At 38.5% G+C, this 12,655-nt stretch overlaps 1 protein-coding gene across 1 annotated transcript in view; it reads right to left on the reverse strand.

The window, feature by feature from the left end:
• LOC149772572 (uncharacterized) overlaps window positions 1-12,655 on the reverse strand; it is a 134,798-nt gene that overhangs the window by 37,540 nt on the left and 84,603 nt on the right. The window contains exons 8-11 of the mRNA XM_089947629.1: window positions 11,200-12,597; window positions 10,665-10,766; window positions 881-2,419; window positions 273-371 (exon numbers count right to left, since the gene is read on the reverse strand). Of these exons, the coding sequence (XP_089803755.1) occupies window positions 273-371; window positions 881-2,419; window positions 10,665-10,766; window positions 11,200-12,597 (3,138 nt within the window). The remainder of the gene's footprint in view (window positions 1-272; window positions 372-880; window positions 2,420-10,664; window positions 10,767-11,199; window positions 12,598-12,655) is intronic.

The following is a 12,655-nucleotide window of genomic DNA, read 5'->3' on the forward strand; positions in this document are numbered from 1 at the left end:
GACGCTGATATTATTTAAATTTTGCAATACAAATAATAATCAATTATTAAGTCTAATTGACTTTCTAAAGTTATTGTTTATACCACATTGTTCATTTTTACACGCTGACATACCATTTTTTTTCGTTTTATTTCTAGTTGCATTATTGGACAAATGTTGACATTAAATGATCTAATCCTAAATAAGGAAGATAAATAACCTAGTACAACTTAACTACCATCTCATAACCTTGAATTGCACTATTATTACATAAATTGAAACAGTAACTGTACCTCTATTTCGCTTGAACTCTATGCCTCGCCATTGTTGGTCATGTCTTTCCGAGAAAAGCTGAACTGGATGTGAAGTATTACCTAAAGCTATTAAAGAACCTGAAATTTAAACTGAAAAGGGTAATATGGCGGTTTACAGGAGGGAATACAAGAGAACAACTGTTCATCAGAATATAATAAATGACACAAACTTGATCGGGGCCTGCATAGAATGTAAGAGTTTTATGTTATGTCAGAGTGCAATTTCGACCTATGTTAGATACGAAAAGTAAGATATAATCCACGACAAAGGATTTTCGCGGAGTCCTGGTTTCCGTCACTATCATGTAACAAGAATGGACCAATATATAGCAATATAAATATCACCAGATGGAAAATCAAGATAGAAAAACAAGTCCACACATGGTTTATCAGTATCTGACTGTCAGTCTATTCATGAGAACTTCCAAGCAAACATCGAAAACATTCATCGATAGTCAAATAACGAACGCATGAAAATTGGAAATCATACTTATAAAAGAGAATCTATTAGAATCCAATATTGGAGCAGTTTGAATTATAAGGTCATCAAATGCAGTTGAAATTATACAATTTACAGTTTTACTTACCAAAGACAGATATTCCAAGATTCGCTTTAAATTTTAAGATTACTCCAGCACCGAGCGTAAGTGTTCCCTCTTCTTTAATTTCAATGTTCGAGGTCACCAAATAAGGGCTTCTTTCAATTGACAAATAAATATTTTCCTTTATCATGCCTCCTATTTCTCCGTTGGGACTTACGAATGCGGCGTCTTCATCTTGAATGTTAGTAATATTCATAGAGCCGAGATATGGCCGGAAAATGACATCAGATAACAATGCATCGTAGGTTGCGTCATATATCTGTTTTCCAATAACGTTGACATCAGTGGTTCCCCAATAATTTAAAGAAGCATTAATAACTTTGCCTGCAAATGACGTTCCTCTGTCAGGAATGACTCTCAGGTTGTAACTGGCATTCTGATTTGCGAAGAAATTATGTCTAAGAAGTATAAAAGGAGCCGACACTGTAATTACCGAGCCAGTATTATTTATAATTGTGTTATTGATGACATGAATTCGAACGTTCTCATCTGACACAGAAGGCTGAATCTGTAGGATTCCATCCGCACTGTTATGTTCTATACGGTTCTCAGATATATTTACAAACCCTGTACTGTAATCTCTTCTGTTTAGTTTCAAAACATACGAATTATTCAAAAACGTATTATGGGATATCTGAATTTCGTTTGCCTTTCCATTGAAGTTTAAAGCAGTTCCGTACCCATAGAATGAATTTTCCCTAATGAAATAATTATTGGCTGTGTTGTACCAATATGGACTGTAGACTACAAAGCCTTGTTTATTTGTGATTCCCGGTTGTGCAAAAACGTTATCCTGAATATTGAATGTGTGTGTTGCATCATTTGTATACCAGCTGTAGTAATAAATATCCTCCCCATTAGATGATGTTGAGAATGTATTGTTTTGAATGCTTATAACCCGACTAACGTTCACATTTTCAAACTGTCTGTTGCAGAATTGAAAAAAGAACGTTCTTTGACCATCAATAAACGAGTTTTGGGTAGCAAATGTGTTAGATGATTGTGCATTAATGGAAATGATATAATATGAACTGGAGAAAATGCTACGATGTGTCCGAAAGCTAAAATGAACAGAACAAGTAGAAACCGATATCGTATTACTAGATATGCTACTTAATCTACTATCCTGTATGTCCACATTAACTTGTGTTAAATTTGTCTGCGGTCTTTGTTCAGTGATGCTTATGATATTGGATGTGCTACTTTGAAATGTGCTATTAAAGAGATGAATATACATATTCTGTGTATCATTCAGCTCAATTAGCACTGTCTGTCTGTTCAAATTAAAACGTGATGAATCTATTAGAATACTCAAGTCTCCATTTAGACCCGGTACATTGATGAAGGTGCCAGAATCGCTTGCGTAGGTGCCTCGAACTTCCAAGTAGTTGGATGATGAAAATACCGATTTTACGGTGGTGACATTCTCTGATGCATTGATGCCTGTCTGGGTTTTAATGTTAAGTGAGTTCACAGTGATAGCTTCACTTACGCCCCTGATGTTTGTATTCGTCATTATCAGTCCTGAAAAAGTAATTTTCTAGCAAAGTAAGTTGCACAATTTGACAAGAAATATTGCTGATAATAATAAACACAGAAGCTAACATTTGGGTTAGTATGGTTTTTTACTGACGTGTTAAAATGTGATTTAGAAGGTGAATTTAGAAAATATGAACCCTCTCTACATAATTTCTGTCATTAGAAAGGTTATTTCTCATCATGCGTAATAAAAGTGTGTCTTTATATAAACATAATTTCCTTGACTATCTTATCAACGAGTAATGTATTGATGTAGATTGAATTTCTTTTCAAATTTGGATAATGTAATTTCCTACATATATATGACCGTAAGGACAAATCAAAATATTTTATGGGTCATAGGTTCATCGGGTTTTCATTTCCGTATTCAATATACAAAGTACTCAATTGTTACGTTTAATAAACCTGATTTAATTGATCTAATTTTTTCAAACCAGCAATACTCGAATATTGTTTATATTTGTACTTCAAAACAGCGTTGATTATGAATTAGAACGGCACTAGGAAGTGGAAACAAAGTTACCGCTATTACACTTATTCTTGGAAAAAGAAACAAAATATATGTTTCATCAATAATAATAATAATAATAATAATAATAATAAATTTCGAGTATTTAAATAAAAACGTAGTTTCCGCTCCTTACCCCCACACAAAAATATATAAACAAGAACAAATCATTGATTATATTGTGAGTTACATATACATCATTTAAATACAATATATTTCATCTCTAATTCGAAATACTGCAGTTAGTGAGAAAAAAACGTTATCGCCGGAACGCCAATCTCGTTACAGGAAGTGGTTCCTTTTCTCACTAATTCAAATGTGTCTCACTTATGAATGTAATATTCCCAAACATACAGATATTTCATTCTTCTTGTTCTTCTTCTTGCTCACTTACGTTTAGAAACGATGGAAACTTGGGGACAAAATAATGATTAATACGAACCGAAATTAAGCGACTAATGACGGTCTTGTTTATTGTCTGTTATTGAGCACGACCAGACTGTATACTTGTCAAAGATATATAATTTAACACTGAAAATGAAAACACGTTGAGTAAATAACCAAAGTCCTATCTAAACTCACAAGATGTTAAAATATGTATTGAACAGACGCTACACTCTGAAAAGCTGACAGATCTGACAGATAGTTCCAATTATAGTACGAAAAAATACACATCATGAAGCATTATATAGGAAGGATATAAATTTTGTTGAAAATCAGTGTGGTAATATTGTGTAATAATTCGTAAATTGTACTATTATCAGAGTTAGAGTCTTTTACCACATGAACCGAAATAAGGAAAAATTCCTAGCAAGTCAACATCCTCTGCTTAAATAAACTTATAATAAAACTCAACGGTATGTTGGTATAAATAGGGATCTATTTAACTCGTAAAGTGGCACTCGTTAAAATTGTTAATTGCAGTGTGGCCGGTTTTAACAATTTCATATTAACACTTCACTTGTGTAATTAATTGTTCAATACTTACTCAGTTATAATGCTTTAAGATAACTTCTACTACTTCCCAAATCCAGCTCCACACTCCCAATACTGCTCTCAGCTCAGGAGAGCTAAAAGTTGTCTGCCGACCTATCTGACGGTCGGTCAGAGTTATTTCCCGTTAGGTACACAACTTGCGGAAAAAGCCTAAGAATAAATCAGTCCCTACTGGGGCGGAAGGCACGCTCTATATGGATGAAACTTTGAGGAGACCGGGAGGGTGAATGTCGAATAAACATATTTTTCTAGGAAAAAATGGTTTATGCATTAAATACGTTATATATATTATCGTGTGCAGTGCGTGCTAAGCCATTTAACAACATCATCAGCAGCAACGTGCAGCGCATGCAGTCAACCGTGGAACTTTGTCAGAGGACAGTTGTTCATAGTGTGTGACATGACCTAAAGAGCTCCACATCAACATGAAGAGTTAGCGGCCAGGCACCATCGGACAAGGTTTACTGCACAACAAACCTGTCCTGTCCGAGCTATTACCTTAGGAGAACAAGTAAGAGGTGGAGGGAGGTGCATCCCTTCACCTAGAAGATACCATATGCGGTCCAGTATGTTAAGCGAGAGAAATTCTACGTAACTCGACTTCAGGAGACTTCATCTATGGGGACGCTTCTTCAAATAAGGAAAAAGTTCGGCCCGTAAATGCAACAGAAATCGTAAAGATGCCTCTTATGACGCTGTTGATCGACCTGGTGACATGATCAGATGCGGATATATATTACACTAGATCAAACGTGTCCATTTGGTATAACACTTCTCGGAGATAATAGAGAGAGAGAGGGAGAGAGAGAGAGGGAGAGATGGTGGGCTCCTATCTCCATGCCAAAGCTTTAATGATGTCGGTTATGCGAACAGTACCAGTAGAATGCTAGACTGATGGCAAGTGATCTAAACTTGTGAGCCGAAATGCGTAATAAAATCATTTGATCTGGGGTTATTTCTCTATATGCCGAACGACCCACCTATTCCAGGATGAGATAGTCTGTTCTGACTTATACTCCTCTACTTTTATGAAAAGAAAGAAGGGTGATCTGGTACAATAAGGTACCATTTGAACGCCCTAAAAGGCTCATGTAGTTGTCCTTCAGCTTATGTGTCCAGGCTAAACAGAGGCTTCGTGACCAAAGTATGTTTACCCGTGGAGTGAATCCAGTTCTTGGCGATAAAAAAGAATGCCGTTATGAGTAAGACTGACCCATCTTGTCGGAACTGAACGTAAATCAGATCTCCCGATAGCGTCAGTATTTCTCAAAGTATGCCTGCCGTCGCTAACTCCATGAGAAAGCCGGTCTTGTATAAAAAGAGCGACAGAGATGCCCATGAAAGTGGTTGAAATATGTCTTGTTCAACTAGTTAACACCCAAGATAGGTTCTACATTGGTTACAAAGCTGACATGTATGGTCGTGTCTACTCAAAGTTGGATAGTAGGTCTGAAAAGTCCTTGTCTTGTCCAGTATCCACTCTTACGTGATGATGAATCTTTTATTGTACTCAGTGCAAACTTTATCTCCACGAAAAGGTGGAGGAATTAAGCTATTTGCGGTATAGATGCCTGGCAAGGTAGGATGTGTTCGTTTGTGCGTCACTGACTGAAATGTGTCATTTGCTTTCTCATGCATTCATAGTGGAAGAACTTTTTGCCAGAGTGATTCTCTCACGACTGATTGTAAGAATTGTTTTATTTGAGGGCCTGTTTCATATCAACCAGACGTGAATATTCCATAGCTCTGGACAGAAGTGAAACAACTTCCATTGTGGTTGTTTCAGTAGAAGAGGAAAAATCCTGTCTCCGAGGAGTTCCCTTTGCGACATTGATGAGGTCGTTGTTCCACGATTTCTTCCATCCGTGTGGTGCAATGAAGATAAGGTGACATTCCGAATCTCCGGCTTTCTGTATCACTTTTTGAAAGCAAATATGTTTGAGGGTAGGCATATTCCAAACCTTCGATAGAGCGTTGATTGCTCGGTCTTTGAGTCTGGGACTGGAAATATAAAGGATGGGATTTGGTATTCCACTTTGTCGGAAACAGGTCCACCAAAAGTCAGTCCCATCGGGTACATATCCGAACAAAGAGCGAGGAAAGAAAAGACCATTCTTTCTGTATTAGTCAATTGTTCCAATACAAATCGTCGGCTATTACGTTAGGAGTCCTGGCATATGGTAAAATTTTACGTGGATTTATTGTTGACAGAACCAATTTAGAAATCCCACACCACGGCGCAAAATTCTCGGGTCTTGGTTCATCATTGGTATTTGAGATACGTGACCACTGAAGGACGTGGTTCCTTCTTTTGTTTTGAGACAAATCTCTCAGTAGGTAAGAATGGGAACTCCCTTGCCATGCAAATATTCTTGCTACCACTGAATGGTTTTCACAATGGTGTCTTACAATGAACTTATTGATATAAAGATTTCGTTCCAGGGAAAGCGTGCAGAGCCGTCGGTAGGAGCTGGGCGCCCTAGCCGTCAACACTTGCATCGGCACAGACTTTAATCTGGGGCGGCTACACCGGAAGACGTATACCCGAAGTGAGCGAAGTTATATTGCTCCAATGTCGCAGATGGTGATCCAGTTGTGCGCGGATGTTGAGACTGTGGCCTCTATTCGGGCAGAATATTCATTTACAATGGGCGTACAGGAAGGCGATCTAAGATCATGACATCCATGACCATATTGATAAAGCCTAGTTGGCGAAACATTCGCGTGCGGATATCATTGCTCGAAAGTGAAGGTGCTACCATGGTTCAGATTACAATGACCGACCTTGAGGAAGACAAAACATGTTGCTTTTGTGTTGAATTACATACCTAGGTGCCGAAATTGTTAAGATGGTACTAGGTGGGATATTTCCTTGTTAACGAGAAGTCCATTTTGGTAAATGGGGATATCATATCTTGTTTGATGTAACTCAATGACATTTCTGCAGGATTTTGTCCAGGTAACCTGATGTTGCCGCCATAGAAATGACCCGGACATGCACCATTATTGTATTCAAAGGACGAGTGAAGCACCAGGGCTGCTGATAATCCCCAGTGGCAGTGCTCTCAATTGGTCCACGATGTTGTAGGCGAACCGCATGAACCACATGGAAGTCGTGTTAATAGGGACATGAAGGTATACACCGTTTAAGTCCACACTGATGGAGACGTCTCTTTCATGGATGGCATTCAAAATTCGCTGAGAACCAAGGGGAAAATTTGATTGAGGGCGTAGGTCAATGACCAGACGCAGAGTGCCGTTTGCTTTTGGGATCAAAATAAGTCTAGAAAAAATTATAGGACCCTCTCAGTGTTAAATCCGCTTTAGTATGCGAGAACTGTGGCTTTCGCTGCGTAAAGCGTCCATAGGACGGTTTCAGAGTTTCGTGTCCAATGAGTGGACCTTGGGTCGTTTGGTTGATTTCCCGTACTAAACCTATATCGACGCTGTGGTTGTGGCAGAAAGCGAAACTGGTCCCCTTGGTGTCTTGTTTGTAGACTTCCTCAATCTATCCGTGAAAGAGAAGGTTCGCGGAAAAGGGCCGTGCTCATGGTTTGGACGTATGGCCGTCCTTCAGGAAAGTGGCGGTAAAGGTCACTAAGTTACGTTTCGCCAGTTGCATCTTTGTAGCTGAGATTACTGCACTGAACAAATTGTTATGAGCTGCTCTGTTCAGTACACAGGCTATTTATGAGACTAACTCCCATGCGTGACCTGAGGGATTCGAAGTGGGAGAAGATAAGCTATGTTCCGCCTGTTCGAAAATAGCCTTATAGACTAAAGTTCACCGTCGAAGCCACGGCAACTGCTTTACGCACTAAATGCCAAGGTCTAAAGTGGCAATCCTGGTCATATGTATGTAATGTGCCTTTGTCATCCCCTAAGTGGTGATATCACTATCAACTGCTTGTGTTCCAAGTGAAAGACTCGTGTGTGGCAAAGGTAGAACCAACGACAAAATTGATGAGGGAGGCTAGTCAGAACGTTGTCAGGTCAACATATGCTGAAGTTCTGTTTATGTTGCTGATGTAGTAGTAGGAGGAGGACAAATCTTCAGCGGTCAGAGGTGGATAACGTCCTCAATGGAGGCTCGGAAGTCTAGATCTGTCATCTGATAGTGTAGAATAGATGGCAGCAATGCAGATCAAGTAACATCAACTGGGTTGCATGAGGTGAGGATAAGGTCCCCGGCAATGCGTTGGACTTAGCTGGAGAACAGTCATGAGGTCTGTCGCTTTCAAATCTCGTAGAACGCCTTGGATTAGAAATCGTGTCTTAGAGATAGTCGCTGAGTAAAGAGTTACTTCTCTTGGCAGAGGTTTGAATAATTGCGAAGCGACGTAATTGAAGCGTAAGTAACTGTTCGTGTCGTCGTGCCGAATGAGTGTCTTGAGGTGGTATGAGGGTTTACACTGTTCACTGCACATGTCTACAAAAGTCGGGTTCGACGTACTGGAAACCGGGTTGTTAGTGACTGAGCCCGTAATATTGATGTTTCGTGATCCCAAGAATATGGCCAAGGTAAGTCGCATCCGATGTAGGCCAACCTTTGGGAAGGATATCGATAAGATTATCCGTTGGGATGGGTTGTCGGATGTTTGATCCATATAATCTGTTGGAATGTTTGTTGAGTGAGAGGGAACATGACTATCTGTCAGCTCTGTTACTGGATGTTCGGCAATCGGAATCGGGTCTATCACAGAGAAGGCAATAAAGAGCGAGTCGACAATAAATGCTGAGTCATCTGGTGGTGACCTGGGTGATATAGCTCTTTCAGAGCCTGTTAATGTCAGGCGCTTCGTGGTTGAAAGCTAATTTGATTTATCTCATTTCTCCTCCAGAAATTTCATACTGAGGAAAGGTCAGCATGCAGTCTTCTGACGTCCTCGCCCTGAGCTTTTTTTTGTTGCGGTTTGCCCATAATTATTCTCAATTAAACAAATATAGCAAAACTTTTAAAACTATAGTCCTGCACCTGTCTGTCAGAACGTAATATCCGAGGAGATCTAAATCTTAAAATTGTTGACCCAGAAATTGATTACATATAATCTATAAAACAATGAATGACATAGTTAAAATATAATGACATTACCAGCTATAAGGAGAAGAATTATAAGCATGTGGTCCTGCACATGTGATGTTTGAATACTGTGTGGGCGTAGAGCTATACCAAATGAGAGTGTGTAATTTGGATTTTTGACGTAGCTTTAAAAAATTTTCAGTCATATCGCTACAATGTCTGCAGTGTGGCAGTATATAGAGAAATTATTCACTGGGGAATCATGCCGCAGACATGAAACATTATGTCCCACCCAATCACATTATTCTGTCACCAGGCGGACCAGTCCTAACACTAACCTCTTAATACTGAGCGCCAAGCGAAGGAGCTGTTAGTGCCATTTGTATAAGTCTTTGGTATGATGATTACCTGTAAAAATGTGATAGTGATAACATACAATCGCAATTACATTGCTACCTGTAGGGAAGGTCTAGAACGGTATACACAGGTAGAATCATTGAAGTATTTCATTCCAAGGCTAGGGATGTCGTGGTAAAGCAAATTAACAAGAAATGACGAAATTGTGCATATGTAAAGTGTGTTGTGAAGTCGCATAGGCTACCCGTGCGAGTGACAAAGTTCTCTTTAAATATGATCACATGCTTCTGGAGAGAAACATGACTCAAGTGTCTCTTACAGGAACAAGCATGAGCGAGATATGGCTGGGTAAACCATGTGTATAAATCTTACATGTACTTCTCCGACCAGAGCGGAAGCAATAACGCAATGTACACAAGTTTCTATATTACACTTAGAAAGCTTCAGATATGAAGAATTCTGGCTCCGTTATACATATTTACATAGTAGGTGCATCAGACTCCGAAATGAGGCATTTGCCTATATAATAAAAAGGCCCACAGACCGCTTCTACAAGTAAAAACATTGAAGTTGACGTCCGGACGTTACGAATACCTTGGAACAGAAACTTACCAATATGTACCAGTTATTAATGGCATTACATATATTTTAGAAATTTTTATAAGCGCTAGAGACTTGCACGTACGTAAATTAATTATATCCCGTACTTAAGGTGAAGCCACTTAGGCTCCACTTGTAAGTACCTAAATGTGTGACTACGACAACGTGTTAGCAAATGAGTGAGGCAGTACTTTGTAGGGATAGGAACAGAAAAAGTTTGATGGAGGACACTTTCCTCAGAAGTGAAAACCTCCCCAAACTTGTAAAGGTTTATCCTCCACGTGAATTATGCCTGTTGCATGGTCTCTCGTGACGGGAGCGTGCTTCTTGGCACGAGCGAAAATAATAACTGATATATTATTAGGCTTTGACGGCAAGTCTTATAAGTAAAGGGAGATAGCTCTGTCGGACCGCCATAAATCGGCAGACAGCAGTTAGCTTCCTCCAGTAAAAATCAACATTTGGTAGGGTTGTATTTGCGTGGAGGTAGTAGTTCTCTTAAAAAATTATGATTGGGTAAGGTATTTAGAGTCGAAACAAAGCCAAGCATTAATAGGTAACTTGTGTCAAGAACACGACTAGGAATTTAACAAAAATTATTGATTCCTATGGTTTTCTCTTATTAAATATTTTTGTGTTCAAGAGACAAAACAATAAAGTGGATTTAGCAAACAGAGGATCGAGTTGCAGATGGCCACACTGTTGTTATCGTTAGTGTTGGAAGGGAAAATGCGAAGATTTCTACTTACGTCCTCCATGCAAGGTGATACCTTTCCAGACTTGGCCAGTTTTATTTGATCGAAGAGTTGTAATATTGACCAAGCTGCTGTTACTGCCAACGAATAACTGACCTTAAAAAAATAATAATCATATAATAATAATAATAATAATAATAAATATATAGATAAATAAATAAATATAAAAATAAATAGAAATGTTAGTTAAACGATATATAAATAAGAGCTTAATGGTCAAGCCTTTAATTTGCCGCAACGTTGTTCACATGAAGGACCATATATATAAGATAATATTGTATCGAATCTTTTGCAGCAATGCAAAGTGATTACTTTGAGGACGTTGTGGTCATGTTGTTTCATTGCATATTAGACCAAATGACAACAATTTGAAAACTCTTTGCATTCGAATAAGCATAGTTCGAAATTAAGAAGACAGTATAAATAGTTCATTTTCGATTATAATAACTAGCCCAAATACTAAAATAATGTTTTACTCGGGAATACTTGAATTAATGCAAAATTGTTTATATAAAACAAATCTATAAACCTTTGACAGCGATTCCCCTGTTCTCTGTAAACGATACGTTGTTTCCAAGGATCCATAATATTCCTGCCTTTTCTATTAGAATACTCCGGTTTACAAGTACTGGGGTATTTACTTGGTCTTCCCCGTCTAGTGTGCCTGTAATAATGCCTCCATACAAGTAAGAACCATTCAATAACTGTGGAATATCATCAAATTTATCCTCATTATCTATGTGTGTGAGAGTCCCATTCTCCATGGAAGGGTCTGCAAAATAGTATTGCAATTTGACACGTGCCACCGCAACGTTTAAGTAAAAGTCACATATTTTCTGCTTTATAGTTGTAATGTTATTGTCTCCCCAATAATTGTCAGGGGCCAGTATAAACTTGTCTTTATCAAATATGGTCGAAACTTTAAGAAGACACGATATGCCACTGTTTGAAGTAAAGTTATTGTGCTTTATGACATGATCAAAGCCACTTCCGATTTCAAGAAGAGTCGACGTACTGCAATTTTCTACCTTGTTGTTCGTGAAAATAAGTACAGCCTTATCTGAACTTACGACACTGTTTGAAACCCCGTATATGTTCTTAAATCGATTGTACGTGATGACTGCTTCCGTATCAATGCTGCTCTTTAGAATTAGACACCCAGGAGATTCCATACAAGTGTTATTCTGAAACTGAAAATCCATCCTTCTTGTATTTTGAAATTCAAGGGGATAAATCTGTCCAGGGCTGAATGAAAATACATTTTCCATAATTGTAATAAAGGTAGCTCGGTCATATGCAGGATTAACGTACATATACACTGCCTGATATATATTTCCCGTGAAGTTGTTATTGTTTAAAATTAGAGCAAATGAGTCAATGTAGACTTGATAAATATAAATTCCTCGCCCACCATTGCCATAAAAGTTTGAAGAAGATACCGTCATGTTCATACTATTGCCATAACTGTACCACCTGTAAACATATATTCCTTGCTGCGAATTTTGTTCAAAAGAACAATTTTCAACCCGAATGTGCCCTGGATAGGATTGCGACGTTTCTAGTCCATGTTGTGAATTCCTGCTTAATTTGCAGCTAATCAGGTTCAATTTTGTTGTAGCTAAAGGATCCTGCAATGTACGGTCCCAGTTTTCCACAACAACTCCACTCTTTGTATTCAACATAATTTCTGTTTTCTCTATGGTAATATAGGGGACAGCATTACTACCATGCAGAACGATCCCTCTTTCATTGAAAACAAGCCTCGATTCGATTATCACAGAAATGTTGTTATATTCCAGCCCATTAGATATTCGAATTGCATCGCTGCAGGAATGGATTACAGTCTTCAAAATTTTCAACCCCTGTGAGGCACCCGTGATGCCTACAGTTGCTTGTCTAATTCGGGTGTCAACAGTAAAAATGGAGCCTGAAAAAAAACGATTAGGTATGCATTGATGTATTTATTCCTTCGTTGTAATTAAGAA

This window comes from Sinohyriopsis cumingii, unplaced genomic scaffold (genome assembly GCF_028554795.1).
Source record: "Sinohyriopsis cumingii isolate HCF-2022 unplaced genomic scaffold, ASM2855479v2 utg001392l, whole genome shotgun sequence".
In the NCBI taxonomy this organism is placed as follows: domain Eukaryota; kingdom Metazoa; phylum Mollusca; class Bivalvia; order Unionida; family Unionidae; genus Sinohyriopsis; species Sinohyriopsis cumingii.